Source organism: Rhinoraja longicauda, chromosome 16 (assembly GCF_053455715.1).
Source record: "Rhinoraja longicauda isolate Sanriku21f chromosome 16, sRhiLon1.1, whole genome shotgun sequence".
NCBI lineage: Eukaryota > Metazoa > Chordata > Chondrichthyes > Rajiformes > Arhynchobatidae > Rhinoraja > Rhinoraja longicauda.
In genome coordinates, this window is record NC_135968.1 from 45,030,837 (window position 1) to 45,054,891 (window position 24,055).

At 45.2% G+C, this 24,055-nt stretch overlaps 1 protein-coding gene across 1 annotated transcript in view; it reads right to left on the bottom strand.

The window, feature by feature from the left end:
- LOC144601510 (myoferlin-like) overlaps positions 1–24,055 on the bottom strand; it is a 285,637-nt gene that overhangs the window by 111,485 nt on the left and 150,097 nt on the right. The window contains exons 33-40 of the mRNA XM_078413727.1: positions 19,562–19,743; positions 18,598–18,756; positions 17,414–17,515; positions 16,210–16,371; positions 14,156–14,321; positions 12,325–12,398; positions 7,253–7,261; positions 5,160–5,258 (exon numbers count right to left, since the gene is read on the bottom strand). Of these exons, the coding sequence (XP_078269853.1) occupies positions 5,160–5,258; positions 7,253–7,261; positions 12,325–12,398; positions 14,156–14,321; positions 16,210–16,371; positions 17,414–17,515; positions 18,598–18,756; positions 19,562–19,743 (953 nt within the window). The remainder of the gene's footprint in view (positions 1–5,159; positions 5,259–7,252; positions 7,262–12,324; positions 12,399–14,155; positions 14,322–16,209; positions 16,372–17,413; positions 17,516–18,597; positions 18,757–19,561; positions 19,744–24,055) is intronic.

Below are 24,055 nucleotides of genomic sequence, written 5' to 3' on the forward strand. Positions count from 1 at the left end.
CTGGGCAACATCCACAACTCTGTCATTTGTTGCTGTCTTGGGCAGGGCTAGTGCCAAAGGAAGTTGTCAGGCAACCTTCTGAGGAAGTGGAGACGTTGGCGCGTTTTCTTGGCCGTAGCTTCACTGAGGTTGGTCCAAGGTAAAACTGTGCACGATGTTTACGCCCCAACGCTGAAACTCACGACCATTTCCACTTCAGCACAACTGACGGTTTAATTAGTTTAGTTTAGTTTAGAGATACAGCGCGGAAACAGGCCCTTTCGGCCCACCGGGTCCGCGCCGACCAGCGATCCCCGTACATTAACACTATCCTACACACACTAGAGACAAATTTTCCATTTACTAAGCCATCAAGTCTACTCCGCCATTCAATCATTGCTGATCTATCTCTCCTAACCCCATTCACCTGCCTTCTCCCCATAACTCCTGACACCCGTACTAATCAAGAATCAAATTGATTATAAGACAAGGGAACACTGAATTACTGCACTTAATATAGTACCTTGGGCTTTCTAAGCTTTCAATGACAAAACGTCAGAGTGCAACATTCAACAAACAGGATGCAATTGTAGAATGAAGTATCTTTTTTCTAATGAGTCTGCAAAGTTAGACTTACTTACCTTAGAGAACTGAGGGTCTGCTGTGTGCTCTGCTCACCCTGAATCATCTGATAGTGCCATTCATCCTGAGGGCTTCTCGCTACGCAGGCCGTGGGCGAGGTTAAGGGTGGAAGGGTCTGCTTTCTAAATAACTCCGCATGTTGCCTGACGTGGCTGTCCACGCAAACCCCCGCTGCCCAGAACTGGGACATCTTATTGAAGTGTCCTCCCTGCCACAGGAATTCACTTCTGCTTCCCTGACAGCAGTCTACAACCCACCCCAGGCCAATGCTAAGCACGCACTTGAGCAACTGCTCACTATCTCCTTGAGAGGAAGTACCCCGAGGCAGTGTTTGTAATAGCCAAAGATTTCAATCATTCCAACCTCAAGAACGTGCTGCCAAAGTACTATCAACTCATCTCCTGCCCAGAGGCCCAAACACCCTTGACCACTGGTACATAATAACCATCTACAATGCAGACTGCTCCGTTCCTCATCTGCACTTTGGTAAATCTGATCACCTGGTTGTTAGAGGATTGGACATACAGGTAGATGCAGGAAAAATGTTCCCCATGTTGGGGGAGTCTAACACCAGGGGGTCACAGTTTACGAATAAGGGATCGGCTATTTAGGACTGAGGTGAGGAAAATCTTTTTCACCCAGAGAGTTGAGAATCTGTGGAATTCTCTGCCACAGAAGGCAGTGGAGGCCAAATCACTTGAAGGTTTTCAAGAGAGAATTATATTTAGCTCTTAGGGCTAAGGGAATCAAGGGATAAGGGGGAAAAAGCCCAAACGGGGTACTGATTTTCGATGATCAGCCGTGATCATATTGAATGGCAGTGCTGGCTCGCTTCGGTTTTCGGTTTGCTTCTACTCCCTGCCAACAAGCAGAAAGTGAAGCTCAAGGATCGGATACGGAAAGTCTTGCAGTGCTGATGTGAGGAAACAGATGCCACCCTTCGCAGCTGCTTTGAGCCGGTGAACTGTGGCTAACCTGGATGAATATGTCCCCTGCTCTCACAGACTATTTCAAAGACTGTGTGCCAAAGCAGATGATACCTGTACTCCCTCACCAGAACCTAGTGGGTGTAGGATAGTGTTAGTGTGCGGGGATCGCTGGGCGGCGTGGACCCGGTGGGCCGAAGGGCCTGTTTCTGCGCTGTATCTCTAAATCTAAAAATCTAAAATCCAAAAATAATCCACGGATGAACTGCAAGGTCCACTCCAGGTGAAGTCCGAGTCTGCAGCATTCAAGTCAAATGATCCCGAGTGGAACAAGAAATCTATCCACGACCTTCGCTGAGCCACTAAAATTGCCAAGAGGTAATTTTGGACTAAACTGGAGTCTCAAGGCAATGACAAGGAAATCTGTAGATTGTGGTAAGGCTTGCACGCTATAAATGGGTTACACAGCAAAGGTGGGCAGCACCACTAGCAACAATGGATCCCTCATCGATGAACTCATTGTGTTCTGTAATAGACACAAAATGCTGGAGTAACTCAGCGGGACAGGCAGCATCTCTGGAGTCTGAAGAAGGGTCTTGACCCAAAATGTCCCCCAATCCTTCTCTCCAGAGATGCTGCCTGTCCCTCTGAGTTACTCCAGCATTTTGTGTCTATCTTCGACTTAAACCCAGCATCTGCAGTTCCTTCCTGCACTCATTGCATTCTGTGACTGCTTTCAGCAGAAGGTTATTGGTGGAATGCCCCCTGCCTTGTCAGTCTCAGGTTGCCTGTACCATCGGTTGCTACGGCAGACACAGGATCAGACTTCCCCAGAGTGAATCTGGATGGAATCCCTAACTGCGTTCTCAGGACCTGTGTGGATCAGTCAGCAGAGGTGTTCACAGACATCTTTACCCTCTCACCTCTCCACTACAAGGTCCCGACCTGCTTCAAACGGAACATTTCCATCCCGGTGCCGAAATAAGGTGGCGTGCCTTAATAATGGTTCAAAGGCTCTGACACCACCATCATGAAGTGGTGGTCCTCCTCGCCCACCCTGGGTAGTTCCACGGAACTGGCAACATTTGCAGCAAAGCGTCAACTACCGTACTCTGCAGCACCAATTGCCACTTTCAATTGTTGTAGTTGACATTCGAAAGAAGAAGCTTGAAGTTCCTTGGTGTCAATCTGACCGATGATATATCATGAACCAACCACATTGATGCCACAGCCAAGACTTCTCTGCTTCCCAAGGAGGTGGGGAAATCTGGCATCTCTCCAGTGACTCTTACAAACTTTTACAGATATTTTTATTTTAGGTAGATAAAAGCTGGCCTTGACATCGTGTTCAGCAGTGCCATTGTGGGCTGAAGGGCCTGTTCTTGTGCTGCACTGTTCTCTGCTCTATCGCGCCAATAACTTCCAAACATCTACAGATGCACCACAGAGAGTATACTGTGGGGTGGCGTTGTAGCTTGGTTTGAGAACAGCTCTGCCCAAGACCACGAGGAATTACAGAGAGTTGCGGATGTAGCCCCATGTATTACAATCCAGACTAACCACGATCAAGCCCACGCCACCTCAGTAAAGCAGCCAACGCAATCAAAGTCTTGTCCCTTTCCAGTCATTCCTTCTTCAAAGGCTCTGACACCACCATCATGAAGTGATTCGAGACTGGTGATGCGCACACTAACTCCAATGTCCCAGCCAGTCTTGACCCACTGCAGGTTGCTTACACCCCTACATAAAAATTACTATATATCTTTATTAATCTCTTTCTTTCTCTTTCATAAACTTAAAGTTCATAAGGCAAACATAATATATGATTAGGCCAAGACAACTCGGTAGGTTTGTAATTTTTACCCTAAATTGAAGTTCATTCAACCATTGAATCCTTTCACAATAAAGCAAAATGTTTCTATTTGAGTATTTGTCAGAAGGAGATTTGGGTATTTGTCAGGCCCTGGCTCGAAGAGCTGAATGGCCTACTCCTGCACTTATTGTCTATTGAGGTTATATGTCTAAAGCTTATGGAAACAGGCTCTTCGGCTAGTACTAGTGCTATCCTACACATTAAGGGCATTATACAGAAGCTAATTAACCTAGGAACCCACGCATCTTTGGAGTGTGGGAGGAAACCGATGATCTCGGGGAAAACCCACGCAGGTCACGGGGAGAACGTGCAAACTCCGAACAGACAGCACCCGTAGTCAGGATCGAACCCAGGTCACTTGCACTGTGAGGTACCAACTCTACCACTGCGCCACCGTGCCAGCCTTTGGGATCTGAACCCAACTGTATCTCCGGTTGCACAGTTTCTTCCAACTTAATCAATAAGGTAACATGGATTCAACAATTCATTCAAAGGAAAGCACAATGCAAAACAATTATATGCCAAATCAACACTAGCCATCAAAAAGCTTTGGGTGGAGTAGTTCAACAAACTCCACAGGAACACCTTGTTCATGATGCAGCTTGAAATTTGGAAAAAAAGTACAAACAGAGGCATAAGGATTTAACTGTACCATTGTTTGGAGGGATACATGCTCTTCACCTTAATACCACCACGTAATGGGTACACTCGCATCCAAAACCATACTGCAGATACTCTGAGAGGCAATTGTGGTGAGACCTTTGCTCTCCTACACCTGTCCACCTTATCTCCAGTCCTGCACCCTGCTCCTAGGGATGATTAGAAATGTTTGTAGAATATTTCGGGATGGCACGGTGGTGCAGCGGTAGAGTTGCTGCCTTACAGCACCAGAGACCCAGCTTCGATCCTGACTACGGGTGCTGCCCGTACGGAATATGTACGTTCTCACTGCGACCTGCGTGGGTTCTCTCCAGGAGCTTCGGTTTCCTCCCACACTCCAAAGACGTACAGGTTTGTAGGTTTAATTGACTCGGTAAAATTGTAAATTGCCCTAATGCGTGTGGGATAGTGTTGGTGCGTGGGAGTCGCTGGTTGACGTGGACTCGATGGGCCGAAGGGCCTGTTTCCGTGCTGTATCTCGAAACTAAACTGCAAATGCTTATTCCAATGTATGAAGATTCGACTCGTTTTCCTGGGCAATGTGGAAGAGTGGAATTTAAAACAATTCCTAAAGGAAGGAAACCAGATGATTTTTGCTGAAGTGGAAGAACGTTGGAAGGCAATTATTGAGCAACTGGCCCCATAGCAGAAGCTTCCACGTCGCGGGGCTGGAAACTGGAAGTGTCCTGAGCTAATTCTGCTACCACCGTTATCTACTGCACAAGTGATGGCTCCCACTGATTGTCGCCGGAAGCTTGAGCCCTTTTCAGGACGGACGATAACAATGATGTAACATTTGAAACATGGATGATGGACACGAAAGAAGATTGGGCAACTACCTCGATAAACTTAACTCTCAGACTTTCCTCATTTCCACCCTCCGCCCCCCCCCCCTCTTTTATTTTTGGCTGGGCTTTAAAGAAACCAGGTTGAAGCTGCACTTTAAAAGGAGTTAAGTTGTGGTTCACTTCCGGCATTAGGTTTATGCGTTTTTTGTGCAATTTATCAATCAGTCATAAAGCACTTCAAAGCTCTGTGTAGGATTCTAGATTCTCAATGCAAGGCCCAACCCACGTTACCTTTAGCATATCATAACCTTTCTGAAGGTAGTTGCCACATCGATCATGCTCTCCAACAGATGAATAAAACTTGCTCCACCAATCGATTGAGTCATCCTCCTGTGTTAAGAAAAATCAGCTATTACATAAATACGTAAAAAGACAAGGTTGCAGAACTCGAATGTTAACAGCAGCAAGCAGAGAAATTTCAGGAAAAACAATCTTCAAATGAAGGCTCTCAATAATAAATTGGGTCTTTTAAAAATCAAACTTGATGTTAAGTGTGGTCCTATTTCAACTGCTAACACAAGGCTTGACTCTGCGAAGATGCCTTGAAATAGCTGAGCAAAATTGTATAAGCAACTCACTTATTAACTCACACCTCAACAAAACAGATTTTACACTTAAATACTTTGCAGAGCTCATTTTTCTCCTCTTCTTATACAAATTAATCTCAGAAAAAAATTCTCCACTTTCCTTTCCTTGTCCATGGTGTTCTGAAGGTAATTCACAGGTGAATTCACAGGTCAAGGATGTTGGACAAAGAGATGGAAGTTGTGCTCAAGGCAGTCATCCATTTTGGTCATCCAGGATGGATTGAATGGGCCAAATAAAACATCTTATTGGACAGTTTTAAGCCTGATCTGTCTGAAACTAGCCAACTTACAAACGGGCACCTTGGGTCAGGTTTAAAAGGAGACAAGATTGCTCTCCAGGAAAGTTGAAAGACTGGAGCGACTAGGCTTGTATACACTGGAATTTAGAAGGATGAGAGGAGATCGTATCGAAACGTATAAGATTATTAAGGGATTGGACACGTTAGAGGCAGGAAACATGTTCCCAATGTTGGGGGAGTCCAGAACAAGGGGCCACAGTTTAAGAATAAGGGGTAGGCCATTTAGAACTGAGATGAGGAAAAACTTTTTCAGTCAGAGAGTTGTAAATCTGTGGAATTTTCTGCCTCAGAAGGCAGTGGAGGCCAATTCTCTGAATGCATTCAAGAGAGAGCTAGATAGAGCTCTTAAGGATAGCGGAGTCAGGGGGTATGGGGAGAAGGCAGGAACGGGGTACTGATTGAGAATGATCAGCCATGATCACATTGAATGGCGGTGCTGGCTCGAATGGCCTCCTCCTGCACCTATTGTCTATTGTCTATTGTCTATAAATGTTATTGTAAGCACTTATTTGGACCTCTGCCCCTCATTCATGGTGCCATTAGTATTAACGGGCATGTTTGATGGTGCAAGCTTGCAACCATTCACGTTAATGAAGTGAGGATTGAACTTGGATGAGATACAAACATTGAATAAGGTCATAAAATCACACGGAATAGGAGTAGAATTAGGCCTTTCGGCCCATCAAGTCTACGCCGCCATTCAATCACGGCTGATCCTTCTCTCCCTCCTAACCTCATTCTCCTGCCTTTTTCCATAACCTCTGACACCCTTACTAATCAAGAATCTATCTATCTCTGCCTTTAAAATATCCACTGACTTTGCCTCCACAGCCTTCTGTGGCAAAGAATTCCACAGATTCATCACCCTCTGACGAAAGAAATTCCTCCTCATCTCCCTCCTAAATGAATGTCCTTTAATTGTGAGGCCTCGAGTTCTAGACTCTCCCACTAGTGGAAACATCCTCTCTATCCAAGCCTTTCGCTAATCTGTGTGTTTCAATGAGGTTCCCCCCTCATTCTTCTAAATAAAGGAAAGGGGAAAATATAGCTGCAGTTAGATTTAGCTCTTAGGGGTAAGGGAATCAAGGGATATGGGGAAAAAGCCGGAATGATCCTGTTTTGGATGATCAGCCATGATCATATTGAATGGTGGTGCTGGCTCGAAGGGCCCAATGGCCTACTCCTGCACCTATTTTCTATATTTCTAAAAGAAAAAATGGAAAGGGCAGATGCCACAATTATTTGTATTACTGTGGTAATCAAAGTGTCCTCTTCAATACAGCTTAAAGGTGAAGATAACTCTAGATACGGGTGGATAGAAATAAACAGGACCATAAGGCCCAGTAGTCCCACAAGCCAGACCCCCCCCCACTCAATACAACCCCAGGTCACAACTCTTCAATACAGTGTACAGTTAAAGGTTCAAAATGAGACTTACCTTAGCAACCTGTTCACAGCATCAAGTTATTAAATGCCGGATTTGGGAAATAAAACAGGAAAGAAAATTAAGTGATCAGAATTTTCCAGAAATTCAAATTGATAACAAGCATTTTTATAGAGAAGAATAATCAAAATATCCTGTTCCAGGAGAGAGGGCCTCATTATGAATAAATGCAACATTCCCACCAAGAGATTCCTAAACCATTCGTTTATTACATACCTTGGCAGGGAGATAAATTACCAAACTGAACAATGTACACTATTTTAATGTAAAAAGGTAATAGATTATAATTTCTGGTTTTGGTCAATACCATTCTTCCTGCAAATATTAGATTCAAGTGGGTGGCAAAGACCAAGAAAATGTCAGGTTGAATGGACAATATAAATCTCTGCATGAAGGTATGTAATAAGCACATACTTGTTAGTACAACCACTAATGAACTGAAATACATTTTCTGCAAGTTCAACCGTGTGTATAATCATGCATAAATTTTGCAAAGCTGTTTAATTTCAGGAAATGAACAGAAATTAATCACCCAATTCATTGTTTTGTTATAAATCCAACAATTAAAATTCCCTCCATGGTATGTAGAGACACTATCCCTTTTTTGAAAAAAAAAACCAGCCTACACAGCAGTCTTCATTTATTTTAAACTCTCAGCATTATTAACGTGATTTCATAACCATTTGTTGCTTCAATAAGCAGCACAATAGTACCACACATAATACATACCTGCAAAAAGCACAAGACAAGTAATCCTGCAGAATTTTTCATATCAACGGCTACGATCTTTGATATTTTTTCAATGAAAGGGTTTTAATAATGCTGTACAGTTTAAGACAGACCTCGTTAGACTACTATTACGATAGGCTGAATCTGCTGACTGTGTAGGCTTATATAGGAAATATTGTGTCTTCGAACAATTTTTTTAAATTACTGTATGCAAATGAGATTGGGAATAGATTTAGACTGTTGTAGTAGAAAAACTATTCAAAAAGATTATTTTCTGCAAGTGTGCAAATTCTGCCAATAGCTAACTTTCTATAGACTCTTAATTTGATTTCAGAGCAAATTGATGATGGTCAGTGCAAGTATGCATTAAATTCTTGAGCACAATATGCACAAATTGAGATTTGTTTCCACTAACTTCAATAAAATTGGAATTTCCATTATAATCAAGCATCACGAAAAGAAAGCAAATAAAATTATACCATGTTATTCTTTACTTCTTCAAAGCTTGCTCAGTATTTCTTAAAAATATGTAGAATTCAAGTATGTTGGGCTTGGAAATTAACGTGTGCAATCTATGATGGCACCAAAATACATGTCCATAGAGTCAGAGTGATACAGCGTGGAAACAGGCCCCTCAGCCCAACATGTCCCAGCTACACTAGTCCCACCTGCCCCCGTTTGGCCCATATCCCTCCAAATCTGTCCTATCCATGTACCGGTCTATCTGTTTCTTAAACGTTGGGATAATCCCAGCCTCAACTACCTCCTCTGGCAGCTTGTTCCATACACCCACCACCCTTTGTGTGAAAAAGTTATCCTATTAAATCTTTTCCCCTTCACCTTAAACCCATGTCCTCTGGTCCTCGTTTCACCTACTCTGGGTAAGAGACTCTGTGCATCTACCCGATCTATTCCTCTCACGATGTTATACACTTCTATAAGATCAATAGAGATGGCATAGAGATAGCATTCTCAGCCATGATTACAATAAAAGTACCCTGTGGTTTAACATCCTCAGGCCAGTGAAGGGGAAATCAGACAGCACTATCTCTTTCCAAGAATCTGCTGGAAATGCACTGTTGTCACTGGGCATGGATAGAACCAGGCTCAGCTACTAAATCGTCTATGGTGCACTGGCTGCCAAAAATTATACATATCAAGGACAAATCTCTCTTTCCCCACCTAGAACCATGTCAAACAAATGGCATCTTCAGAGGAGAGGAAGGGAAAAATGGGCATGTAGTTAGAGTGGAACGAACTGTGAAGTCAAAATAGAGAAAAGCAGTTGTACCTCAATAGCAAGTCCTATCAAGCAATTAAAAATCCCAAATCTCAACCTGCAAATAGTTTTTTTTGGCCTCTCAAAGAGGAAAAAGATTAGTTGTCTGATTAAGTGACAAAGACTGGGATCATAACATGTAATGACTCCTGCGACACTCAAGATTACCAACCTGTTAAATCTTCCGTAGGAAAATAACTGCAGATGTTGGTACAAGTCGAAGGTATCACAAAATGCTGGAGTAACTCAGGGTCAGGCAGCATCTCTGGAGAGAAGGTGCCTCTCCAGAGATGCTGCCAGACCCGCTGAGTTACTCCAGCATTTTGTGATACCTTCAAAACCTGTTAAATCTTTACTTGTTGAAAGACAATGATCTTTGGCAGAATTTAAACCTGTGATTTTAACCTTGAGATCATGCATGTTAAATTTCAGTGTGGGGATAAAAGGTGAAGCTACCCCGGACAATATTTGCAGACACAACATTTTGATTCTTGAGTCATGAACATTGATTGATCTGGTATTTTGAGTAAACTTTGAAGTCGCATGGAAACAATTTTTTTTTTTTTTAAAAGCTCACAAATCATTTCAATTTCGGGCTGATATATTTGCAGCAGAACATGTTAGCTACTGGCAGACTGCACAATTAGCAGATAAATGAGAGTAGGTAATGGCTCCCTCCAACGTGCCATACAGTGACAGAAAAATAATGCAGTGAAAGCCTCCTAAATTATGAGCATCACTAACTCGAGGTACATTCCATACATACATGCTGGGCAGATGAACTAGTCATTTTGACGACTGCTTTGGTCAAACTGTCTACAAACTGAAAGTTAGAATGCAAGTTGTGAGTTCCGCCCACACGTTCTTTGAAAATGTGACTCCTCTCTACCATCAAGAGGTCAAGTCAAATCAAAATCAAATGTCCTTATTGTCTTTGTAATGGTGCACACAACGAAATTCAGGCGCACTGCCCGAGCGGAGCTCAAATGTACAAGATGAAAAATAACAATAAAATAACAGTAAAAGAGTGAGAACAATAAAAACTGTTCATACACTTTGTGCGCACACTGTGACACACACACAGATTCACACACGCACACACATTATGTCTACATGTGCACCATCATCACAATATAAGATACTGCACCTTGTCAGAATATAAGATATTGTACAGAATAGTGTTATAAAATAAATATTATAAATGAATATATCAGTATTGCCCAGAGGTAGGTATTGTACAGTATAAATATTGTTTATGGGGGGAGGGGGAGGGGGAGAGGGGGGGCTTACAGTGCAGAGTTTAGTGTGGTGATGGCCTGAGGGTAGAAACTGTTTGTTATTCTTGTGGTGTGCGCTTTGATGGACCTGTAGCACTTTCCTGAGGGTAACAACTTTCCCCATGTTCTTTGGATCTATTCTTATGGGTTGTATGGATTATATATAGGCCTATTAATGCAGCAAAAACAGAATCCAAAGTAATACAATACCTTATCGATCCACCGCACAAATGTCGGCTCCAGGTCACAACATCAAAAAAAAGCAGACAGGAATTTGTATTTAATTTAGAACTGGGATTCCAAATTATCCTAGTTTGTCAACCAATTGTGACATAGCATACATTGAACTTGCAATGGCATCTTAATGAGCATGGATTACATAGAATTATTAAACATAAGCAAACCATATCCACTTTCTTTTAGGTAATGGATGTGGCTTCCTGTCCTTTAACAATCTATGTAGTTCTGTGTAATGTTGATTACACTTGTTCATTCCACAAACAAATTTAATACTCAGCTTTAAAACAAAGTGCTGGAGGAACTCAGAGGCGTTAGGCTGCATCTGTGGAAGGAATGGACGGGTGACGGTTTTGGTGGGGAACCTTCTTCAGAAAGATGGAGTAGGGGAAAGAAAGCTGGGAAAGAGGTTGGGCTGGGGCAAAGCCTGGCAAGTGATAAGTGAATACAGGTGAGGGGGGGGAGGTTGATTGGCAGATGGGTGGAATAAGTGGCAAAGGTGAGAGGTGACGCAGCGGTAGAGTTACTGCCTTACAGCGAATGCAGCGCCGGAGACTCAGGTTCCATCCTGACTCCGTCTGTACGGAGTTTGTACGTTCTCCCCGTGACCTGCGTGGGTTTTCTCCGAGATCTTCGGTTTCCTCCCACACTCCAAAGACATACAGGTATGTAGGTTAATTGACTGGGTAAATATAAAAATTGTCCCTAGTGTGTGTAGGATAGTGTTAATGTGCGGGGATCGCTGGGCGGCGCGGACTCGGTGGGCCGAAGGACCTGTTTCCGCGCTATATTTCTAAATCTAAATCTAAATGGAAGCAAAAGGGTGTCAGATAAAGAAAGAAGAGTGAAATGTAACATTGGAGAAAAGGATATTGGTGGAAAGGGATAGAGGGTGAATAAATAGACAATAGACAATAAGTGCAGGAGACCATTCAGCCCTTTGAGCCAGCATCGCCATTCATTGTGATCATGGCTGATCATCCACAATCAGTACCCCATTCCTGCCTTCTCCCCATATCCCTTGACTCTTCTATCTTTAAGAGCTCTATCTGACTCTTGAAAATAAAGGGGAAATGTGGGACTCAGGGATGGGAGATTAGCATATGGAGGAAAGGAAAGCAGCAGGGTGATGAGTGGGATGGGAGATGGCAAAATAAATGTGCATGCACTGGGGTGGGGCATTACTTGAAATCAGAAATCTAGACTCCACCCATTTACTAATCACCCCCTTCCCTTATCTGTATCCACCTATCATTTGCCAGGATGTGTGTCCTACCTTTCTTTTCCAGCTTTTTCCCCCCTCCTCCATCAGCTTGACCCGGAACATTGTCTCCGTAGACGCTGCCTGACCTACTGAGTTCCACCAGCACTGTGTGTTTTGCTCAAGATTCCAGCAGCTGCAGATTCTTGTGTCTCCATTTTAATGGTGAGCAAGTCATCACTTCACACAATACTCAAGTCACTACTTGGGGTTGTGGGGAAAGAAATATTATTTGGAGTTATTCAATGAAATATTGACTACTTCCATGGCTAAGAGATGTTACCTGCGATTCCAGGAGGGGGCTCTGGTTGTCTTCCACATCAATAACACAATCACGAGCACTTGAAAGGATAGACGCTGTACAAATTTTATTACAAAATCAGTTATTACAGTATGTTTTAGAAAATGATAATGCCATGAAAATATCCAAACATTTGCAAAAATTTACAAGTGTAATTTGATTAATGGTTAAGACACTTGTTTGCATGCCAATATTTAACACTACTTAAAATTACCATATATGTTAAACTACATTGGATATAATGAAGCGGGACACGAGTGTCAAGCAAAGCCAATGAAGTGGAACATGAGTGTCAAGCAAAGTTTTCTTTATTCCTCAAGCACCATACAGCTCCCCAAACCCCCACCCAGTTCACCTCCTCCTGAAACTCCACTACCAACTTCCGCTCCTCCCCATTCCATGTTCCGTGACCCCCCCCCCGAGCCGAGGGTTCGCACCACTCGTGGCTCACCACCAGGGGCCGCCTCAATAACATTATAGAAATCCAGATTTGGTCTTTACTTTGATGATACAACAGTGAGTGGTTTTGCAGATAGTGAAGATGGTTGTGAAAGATTGCAGCAGGATCTGGATTGATTGGCCAGGTGGGCGGAGGAATGGTTGATGGAATATAATACAAAGAACTGTGAGGTGTTGCATTTAGGGACGTCGAACAAGGGCAGGACCTACACCATAAATGGTAGGCCTCTGGGGAGTGTTGTAGAGCAGACAGATCTTGGAGTGCAGGTGTATGGTTCCTTGAAGGTTGAGTCACAGGTGGATAAGGAGGCCAAAAAGGCTTTTGGCACTTTGGCCTTCATATCATATCATATCATATCATATATATACAGCCGGAAACAGGCCTTTTCGGCCCACCAAGTCCGTGCCGCCCAGCGATCCCCGTACATTAACACTATCCTACACCCACTAGGGACAATTTTTTTTTACATTTACCCAGCCAATTAACCTACATACTTGTACGTCTTTGGAGTGTGGGAGGAAACCGAAGATCTCGGAGAAAACCCACGCAGGTCACGGGGAGAACGTACAAACTCCTTACAGTGCAGCACCCGTAGTCAGGATCGAACCTGAGTCTCCGGCGCTGCATTCGCTGTAAAGCAGCAACTCTACCGCTGCGCTACCGTGCCGCCCAGTCAGAGTATCAGTCAGAGTATTGCGTATAGAAGTTGGGAAGTCCTGTTGTAGTAGTACAAGATGTTGGTGAGACCCCTTTTAGAATATGGTGTTCAGTCCTGGGCACCATGTTATTGGAAAGATATTGTCAAGCTTGAAAGGGTTCAGAAAAGATTTACGAGGGTATTGCCAGGACTAGAGGGTGTGAGCTACAGGGAGAGATTGAGTAGGTTGGGTCTCTATTCCATGGAGCGCAGGAGGATGAGGGGAGATGTTATAGAGGTGTACAAAATCACGAGAGGAATAGATCGGGTAAATGCACAGAGCCTCTTGCCCAGAGTAGGGGAATCAAGGACCAGAGGACATAGGTTCAAGATGAAGGGGAATAGATTTAATAGGAATCCAAGGGGTAACTTTTTCACACAAAGGGTGGTGGGTGTATGGAACAAGCTGCCAGAGGAGGTAGTTGAGGCTGGGACTATCCCATCGTTTAAGAAACAGTTGGACAGGTACATGGATAGGACAGGTCTGGAGGGATATGGACCAAGCGCAGGCAAGTGGGACTAGTGTAGCTGGGACATTGTTGGCCAGTGTGGGCAAGTTGGGCCAAAGGGCCTGTTTCCACACTGTATCACTCTATGACTCTATTACTAATTTTCCCCACATTGCAATATCTTAAAGAGCGGCTTTTGGAAAATACCTTTTGAGTACACCCCAACAGATGCTTTTTCAGTATAGGCGTCAATCCGATAATCTTGCAGAGTATGAATTGTGCATTGCCCAACCACAGGTTTGCGTCCAAATGGCCTGTGGTCAATGACCTTTATGACAATAGGAGGAGTGTACATTTCTTCTTTCGGAAGATACTAGACCCAAGACCAGAAAACAGATTTCAGATCCAGTAACTTAAATAATGGTTGATTAATACATCTCATTTGTTACAGTCAAAATTCACTCGCTCCCTGCAATGTCCTCTCTTGCCTCCCTCAATAACCTGGGATAGATCCCATCAGGCCCTGGGGGACTTCCACCTAGTCTGAGGAAGGGCCTCGACCCGAAACGTCACCCATTCCTTCTCTCCAGAGATGCTGTCTGTTACTCCAGCATGTTGTGTCTATCCACCTTAGTGTTCTTCAACAGCCTCGGCATCACCTCCATCTTGATATCAAACTGCATTAGGACATTAGCAAACTCCACAATGAGGGGAACACTGGACTCATAATGGTTCAGTCATGTAAGGTTGCAAGTTTAATGGGTCAATAATGCCCCAGTTTATTTTAATTGCGTTCAGAAGATTGAAATGTTGAGCACTTAGAATGTACATATTTAATTTTAGCACAAATGATGATTTAAATAAGCTTACAAGTTCCATGCCTTGATATTGCTTTCAATAAATGGCGATGACAAAATTGAATAACAGAATAAAAAAAGGTGCAGAGTTAGCCCTGTACAGCTGGTACCTTGAACTTAACCAGTGAGATATCCAATTCATTCTGAGAACTCTGGATTGATTGCCGAATGAAGTAAAAGAAAATAACTGCAGATGCTGGTACAAATAGAAGGTATTTATTCAGAAAATGCTGGAGTAACTCAGCAGGTCAGGCAGCATCTCAGGAGAGAAGGAATGGGCGACGTTTCGGGTCGAGACCCTTCTTCAAGATTCCTTCTCTCCTGAGATGCTGCCTTGTGATAGGATGGCGGCGCTGCCCTAGCAGCTGCGGCTTACCTGCAGTCCATTTGTCTTTGTGTTTTTGTTGTTTTTGTTGTCTTAATTGTAGTTGTGATGTGGTGTTTTTGTGTTGTGTACTATGTGTGGGTGTGGGGGGGGAGGGGGGGAACTGTAACATTGTAAATATGTGTCCCTTCCGAACGGAGACCCGACCTTTGTTTTCTGGGCCGTGTCTCCGTTCCTGCTGCGGCCTACCATCGGCCCAACTCCTGGAGCTGGCGGCCTCCAGGGCTCTGGTTCGCAGAGCCCGCGGACCAGACTCACCATCACCGGAGCCGGCCGTTCTCGGAGGCTGCGGGAGCGGCTGCGACTCGCCTTAGGCTCGGGCCGCGTGGATGCCGACATCGGGAGCTCCGACAGCGGCAGCGTGTTCGCCCGCCCCGGATTGCGGGGCTTGGGTCGGCCCGCCGCGGATATTTCACCGTCCGGCGCGGCCTGAAATAGGCCACGGAATTTTCTCTGCTCGGCGGGGGCTTCAATGTCGGGAGCCCCGACCGCCCCGACTTGCAGCGGGGCTTGGGTCGGACCGTTGCGGACATTTCACCGTCCGGCGCAGCCTGGAACATGGCAACGACAACAGCCTGACCGCAGGAGAAGACGGCAGGGGAAGAGAAAAAGACATTCTGGCCTTCCATCACAGTGAGGAGGGGACTGGAGGAGACTCACTGTGATGGATGTTTCTTTTTGGGGGGTTTTGTGTTGGTTGGGGTTGTGTAATTTGCTTATTTTATTGCTCTTATTGTTGGACTGTGGGTGACGAAATTTCGTCCAAAAAACTTGTTTTTTGGATGACAAATAAAGATATCTTGAATCTTGAATCTTGACCTGCTGAGTTACTCCAGCATTTTGTGAATAAATACTGCCGAATGAAGTAATGTCATGTGCAAATAAATAGTTAACAAATTTTGCTCGACACACTGAACGAACTGGCTCACTACTGTTCACTCATTAAATAAATGATCAAATATTAATTCAGCAATTTTGAAACACCAACTATATGGCATCCGTGAAATGCACATACATACCACTTTCATGAAGAGGACTGATTGGGGAAAATTGGGACATCTTTTCAGGCTCTTGATCACAACAGTTTCCAAATATTTGTCGCCACATTCTATAATGAGGCTCGGGGAAGCCACGGCTGCTAGCTGGTAGGTCTTCATGTTCCGTAAGCCCCACGTAAGTATCTGCAACAACATTGCTGTTAAATAATCGGCCTGACAATGATCAGTGGGGTACTGACATGGATAGAAAATTGGTTGATAGACAGAAAGCAAAGAGTGGGGATAAAAGGGTCCCTTTCAGAATGGCAGGCAGTAACTAGTGGGGTACCGCAAAGCTCGGTGCTGGGACCGCAGCTATTTACAATATACATTAATGACTTGGATGAAGGGATTAAAAGTACCATTAGCAAATTTGCAGATGATACAAAGCTGGGTGGTAGTGTGAACTGTGAGGAAGGTGCTATGAGGTTGCAGGGTGACTTGGACAGGTTGTGTGGGTGGGCGGATGCATGGCAGATGCAGTTTAATGTGGATAAGTGTGAGGTTATCCACTTTGGTGGTAAGAATAGGAAGGCAGAGCATTATCTGAATGGTGTCAAGTTAGGAAAAGGGGACGTACAACGAGATCTGGGTGTCCTAGTGCATCAGTCACTGAAAGGAAGCATGCAGGTACAGCAGGCAGTGAAGAAAGCCAATGGAATGTTGGCCTTCATAACAAGAGGAGTTGAGTATAGGAGCAAAGAGGTCCTTCTGCAGTTGTACAGGGCCCCAGTGAGAGCGCACCTGGAGTACTGTGTGCAGTTTTGGTCTCCAAATTTGAGGACGGATATTCTTGCTATTGAGGGCGTGATGAGGAAAAACTTTTTCTCTCAGACACTTGTAAATCTGTGGAATTCTCTGCCTCAGAAGGCAGTGGAGGCTAATTCTCTGGATGCTTTCAAGAGAGAGCTAGATAGAGCTCTTAATGATAGCAGAGTCAAGGGGTATGGGGAGAAGGCAGGAACGGGGTACTGATTGTGAATGATCAGCCATGATCACATTGAATGGCGGAGCTGGCTCGAAGGGCCGAATGGCCTCATCCTGCACCTATTGTCTATTGTCTACTCAACCTCTCCCTGCAGCTCACACCCTATAATATTCATAGTATTGGCTGAGATCTACCTTTTGGAAACATAAGCAGATACAATCTTAATCAAAGTAAAAGTAACCAAGCAATGAGACCTACTTCAATTGCAGTAAGCTGCACAACTGGTCTGATTCCATGTGGCACCATATACAGTGTACCCGACCGGATTGGAGGCAGAAGCGGCAGATTTGACCCATCTGGCTGTTGAAATGAAAAGGGAAACATGGTTCACAAAACATTTTTTTTAAAGATAAAGGTGAGAAAAGGACATCAGCAGATTGAAAAGACATCAACATTAAAAAACACTCACTATTTGCAAGACAGTCAACAAATTATCTTAACTAGAATTTTTCTCATATCGAAGGAAAGGGAACTTCATAGGATACAAAAATCCAAAAAGCAGGGGGAAAACCTTAAAATGTGACATGGAGAAGAGATATTGAAGGTATTCCCAAAGAGATTTATTTATGATGTTTATCGGCATTTGTCGGCACTGGGCCTGTACTCGCTGGAGTTTGGAAGGATGAGGGGGGGACCTCATTGAAACTTATCGAATAGTGAAAGGCTTGGATAGAGTGGATGTGGAGAGGATGTTTCCACTAGTGGGAGAGTCTAGGACGAGCCTCAGAATTAAAGGGCATTACTTTAGGAAGGAGACGAGGAGGAATTTCTTTAGTCAGAGGGTGGTGAATCTGTGGAATTCATTGCCACAGAAGGTTGTGGAGGCCAAGTCAGTGGATATTTTAAAGGCAGAGATAGATAGATTCTTGATTAGTTCGGGTGTCAGGGATTACGGGAAGAAGGCAGGAGAATGGAGTTAGCAGGGAGAGATTTATTCACAAAATGCTGGAATAACTCAGTGGGTCAGGCAGCATCTCAGGAGAGAAGGAATGGGTGTCGTTTCGGGTCGAGACCCTTCTTCAGACCCTTCTTTAGGAGGGAGAGATTGATCAGCCATGATTGAATGGTGGAGTAGACTTGATGTGCCGAATGGTCTAAATCTGCTCCTATCACTTATGACCTTTTGTTCAAACAGAAAGGTTTCGGCGGAGAGCTTTGGAACTTTTCCCTTGTATCTAGTTCCCAATCAAATAGTATTAATATTAAACCAGAGCCCATACACAAATTTACAGATTTTAAAACGCAAATAAGCTATCTCTGTTATAACAAGCTCTCTTTAAAGTTAGTCCTGCAAAGTCAAAGCTCTTTATCCAATTTAGACATCACGGAAAATCACCTTAAAATTGTACAGGCAAAGTGTAAAGATATCTCATTATACTTACTTTATCTTTCAACATCAGTTCCGCAGCCATGAGGATCTCCCCGCATTTCTTGTCGCCCATCTTCACAGGATACCAGAGAAGCTTGGGGGTCACCTCTGTGTTTGGATTCAGCTTCACAATTGGAGCACAAAGGCACCTGCCCAAAAATTCATCTTTTCCCTGCACAGAAGGTAAGTCAAACATGTTCCAATTTTTTTCTATTGACAAACAGGAACACAGTTAAGAGTGCCAACTATCTCACTCCCAAATACAGGACAAGGTGATGTCACCTCACCCGGCCAGCGGCCACATGCTCCCGCTCCACCAATGGCGGCTGCCCGGGCCAGGAGGTGGGTTGCTACACAACCTCTGGTAGGCGGCGCCTGGACCTCCGGACCTAGATTGTCCGGAGCTAAAATGTCGGAAACCTAGAGTGTCATGACTTACAGCATCGAGGCTTACAGCGTCTGGGCCTACAGCGCCCCCCCCCCCCCCCCCCCCCCCGGGGCTACAGGGCCCACCCCCCCCGGGCCTACAGCATCCCTCCTGGGCCTACAGCGCCCCCCAGGGCCTACAGCGTCCGGGCCTACAGCGCCCCCACGGGCCTACAGCACCCCTCCGGGCCAACAGCGCCCCCCCCCCCAGGCCTACAGCGTCTGGGCCTACAGTGCCCCCGCGGGCCTACAGCGCCCCACCCCCCCCGGGCCTACAGCATCCCCCCCCCAGGCCTACCACGTCCCCCCCTGGGCCTACAGCATCCCCCCCGGGTCTTACAGTGCCCCCCCCCGGGCCTACAGCGCCCCCCCCCCCCCGGGCCTACAGCGCCCCCCCCCCCGGGCCTACAGCGCCCCCCTGGCCTAATACGGGACAAGAGCGGTCCCGTATGGGAAAACTAATTTAGCTCAAAACACGGGATGTCCCGGCTAATACGGGACAGTTGGCAACCCTAAACACAGTGCAGTGAAACCAAACTAAAAGGACTTACCACTTGGTCTTCATCAAAAATTTCAATTACCACCTTTGGTGGACTCTGAGTCAAATTTGAGGGATCACCATAGATGTCGATATCATTGAAAATTAGGGACTGGTCCCAGGTTGGATTGAGTGTCGATTTGATGACCTCAGTCGTCTTGCTTTGATGAAGAAATGAAATGTGAGCGTATGGGTCTAAATAAAGGGAAAGCAAAAGAGTTTTGGAACCCAACAAAAACTGAAAGCACATTAAGAGCGATTTCACAGGCTATATTTCCTTGGAAAGGTCTGACATTATCCAACTGCAGATAAACAGCACACAAGCTGGGGCGTTGAACTGTGCGAAATTGGACTGATTCAGAATGTGAATTTTAGTTTTTTTTTAAAAATCACAGTTCACATCTCCACTATTTTCAAAGTCAGATTCAAGCGAGGAATTGGAAGATGATTCCCAACGAAGGAAAGCTGCAATAATGAAGAAGGATCTCGACCCGAAACATCTCCCAGAGAGAAACATCTCTCCAGAGACACTGCCTGACCCGCTGAATCACTCCAGCATTTTGTGTCTACCTTCGATTTAAACCAGCACTTGCAGTTTTCTTTCCTACAATAATGAGTATTTTATATGACATCAAGTGATGAAAGAGTCACAGTTCACAACTGAATTGACTGACTCTCGGTCTGAAGAAGAGTCTCGACCCGAAACTTCACCAAAATCTCCTTTTTTCCCGAGATGCTGCCTGACTCACTAGGTCGCTCCAGCTTTTTTGTATCTATCTTTGAATGAATGAACGAATACTTTATTGTCAAGTGACAAGTCAGAGTAATATTCTTTGTTTTGCATACCCAAGGTGTGGAAAGTGTGGGCACATAAAAGGCGGCCACAAAGTTACAAAGTATCCTGTGCCGGGTCTTGCTTTGTCTTCCCCCAAACCCCCTCAGTGGTTTCTCCTTTGTTCTCCACATCCCCCCCCCCCCCCCCCCCCCACGGTGTTTCCCCAATGCCAGGTTAGACAATAGACAATAGGTGCAGGAGGAGGCCATTCGGTCCTTCGAGCCAGCACCACCATTCAATGTGATCATGGCTGATCATTCTCAATCAGTACCCCGTTCCTGCCTTCTCCCCATACTCCCTGACTCCGCTATCTTTAAGAGCTCAATCTAGCTCTCTCTTGGATGCATTCAGAGAATTGGCCTCCACTGCCTTCTGAGGCAGAGAATTCCACAGATTCACAACTCTCTGACTGAAAAGGTTTTTCCTCATCTCCGTTCTAAATGGCCGACCCCTTATTCTTAAACTGTGGCCCCTTGTTCTGGACTCCCCCAACATTGGGAACATGTTTCCTGCCTCTAACGTGTCCAACCCCTTAATAATCTTATACATTTCGATGATCCCCTCTCATCCTTCTAAATTCCAGTGGATACAAGCCTAGTCGCTCCAGTCTTTCAACATATGACAGTCCCGCCATTCCAGGAATTAATCTAGTAAACCTACGCTGCATGCCCTCAATAGCAAGAATATCCTTCCTCAAATTTGGAGATCAAAACTGCACACAGTACTCCAGGTGCGGTCTCACTAGGGCCCTGTACAACTGCAGAAGGACCTCTTTGCTCCTATACTCAACTCCTCTTGTTATGAAGGCCAACATTCCATTGACCTTTGTTCTGCACATCCTCCCCACGGCGGTTTCCTCACGCCAGGTCCTCCTTTGATTTACAAGCCCCATAACTATCACCAGGAATCATCCTCAAACTCAGCGCTTACAGATTGCAAAAATGCTCCAGGCGCCTACATATTGTGCACCTTCCAAAGGAAGAATTACCAATGACAACTGAAACTCAATTGGTCTCAATCTCTGGGCAATGAAGAGGGTGCTGAAGGGCAAGTAAGAAGAAAGTGGAAGACATCCAACTGACTCATGATCAAAAACTGTGCAGGAAAATAACTGCAGATGCTGGTACAAATCGAAGGTATCACGAAATGCTGGAGTAACTCAGCGGGTCAGGCAGCATCTCTGGAAAGAAGGAATGGGTGACGTTTCGGGTCGAGACCCTTCTTCAGACTGATCAAAAACTGGTTCATTGACAGGAATATCAGGTCACATCACCTCAGCAGTGAGAACGTGGAGCTGTCCAAGCACAGGAACAGGCCCTTTAACCCACAAGGTCTGTGCCAAACATGATGCCAGGTTAACTCCTCTGCCAGTACACTGTCAGTGATCCTCCATCACTTGCATATTCATGTGGCGATCTCAAAGCCTCTTAAATGCCACTCTAGGATCTGCCTCTACCACTCCCTCGGCAGCACGTTTCAGGCACTTAGCACTCTGTTAAAAAGCAGCTCGTCCCTCAAAAAACCTTTAAACATTTCCCCTCCTAACTTAAAGTTAAGCCCTCCAATCTTTGACGATTCCACACAGGGGAAAAAAAGGTTCTGGCGGGGCAACTCTATCCATGCCCCGTGTTTATTAAATTCATATTCAAATGTTCACGAATGATGGTCATTGAGCTAAGACATCATACTAAACCCTAAACCCTAAAGCTGATAGCTCAAAACATTAGGCATATACCTACGATATAAAGTGAAGCTTGCGCTTTTAATAACTTCAACTGTCGGTACTTGCATTTATATCGTGCAAGATCAAGACAAGTGCAAAAGAGCATTTCTAAAAAGTGTTCGTTTTGTCAAAAGATGACCAGAGGCACTCTTCCCTTCCCTGCACCCCAGCGCCTGGTATTGCATAGCTTCTGGAATTCTGACCTACTGTACCATCACACTCAACCTTGGAATGCAATGTTGGATAGAGCCTTATGTACTATTAGGGTTGTCAACTGTTCCGTATTAGCCGGAACATCCTGTATATTGGTTTGTCCCATATGGGACCACCCTTGTCCCGTATTAGGCCGGGGGGGCGCTGTGGGCCCGGACACTGTGGGCCCGGACACTGTGGGCCCGGACACTGTGGGCCCGGACACTGTGGGCCCGGACTCTGTGGGCCCGGACACTGTGGGCCCGGACACTGTGGGCCCGGACACTGTGGGCCCGGACACTGTGGGCCCGGACACTGTGGGCCCGGACACTGTGGGCCCGGACACTGTGGGCCCGGACACTGTGGGCCCGGACACTGTGGGCCCGGACACTGTGGGCCCGGACACTGTGGGCCAGACGCCGCTGTAGTCCCAGACACCGCCTAACGGAGGTTGTGCAGCAACCCGCCTCCCGGCCCGGACGGCCGCCATTGGTGGAGCGGGAGCACATGGCCGCTGGCTGGGTGAGGTCACCTTTTGTCCCTTATATGGGAGTGAGGAAGTTGGCAACCCTATGTAGTACCATTGTTTGCTGCCTATAAAAAAGGCATTTCCCACAAAAGCTGATAAAATTGGTAAAATATAGTTTCAATAAGGACGTTCAACTATCCCATCCCCCCCCCCCCCAAGGATGTTAGAATGGAAAGAGGGAGAGAATTGGGAACTACCATAGTAATATTTCTCCTCAAAAACAACTCAACAAACAGTTATATATACAGCTATACAGCTGACAAGCATCTGCTGAGAGTCACCATTTACTGCAAGATTCTTAGATGCAGCTCAAAACTTTCATTCAGCACACTTGCGTTACAGGTCTCTGAAACCTTATCTGAACAAGTCAGTTTCTACCTGTTGATATTTATGGTCGCTTCCATCTCAGACATTAAAGAGGCAGCATCCTTGCACTCTGACGTTATCTGTAACTCTCAATCACCTTTATCTGTACAGCAGGTACTTGCTCAACATGTCCACTTCCTGTCCAAGCTCTCGTAATCCAACTCCAGTTATTGTTTAGGTCATCTGCAGGTCAACTTTCAATAACTGACCGAGTTCAAAAAAAGTTAACTCTTCTTTTGCCAACTACTTTTGATGCACCAAAAATGTGTAAAAACTAAGAGTTTTAAATGGACATGAAAGCCCCCAAGTAAATAAAAAAATCACCTAATTGCTTAGAAACTATAGTTTACTTCACCACAGGGAACTGCAGCTTCAGAAGAGCTGGGACAGTGTCAGTTGAACCTACACATTTAACCCTCCACCCCCCCCAAATCGGATTTAAAACTCTAACTGTACCAATATCTCAATGTGTGAGGATTGCTTGATGAAATTTAATATAGTGAAATACGGTGTTGCATTTTGGGAAGACTATCATGGGCAGGACCTACAGAGAGAATGGTAGGGCTCTGGGGAGTGTTGTGGAGCAGAGGGATCTTGGAGTGCAGGTACATAGCTCCTTGAAAGTGGCATCAAAGGGAGACAGGGTGGTCAAAAAGGCTTTTGGCACATTGGCCTTCATCAGTCGGAGTAGTGAGCACGGAAGTTGGGAGGCCATGTTGCAGTTATATTGGTGCATCATTGTTGAGGCCGCATTTAGAGTACTGTGTTCAGTTCTGGCCACCATGTTATAGGAAAGATGTTGTCAAGCTGGAGAGGGTGCTGAGAAGATTTACAAGGATGTTGCCAGGACTTGAGGGCTATG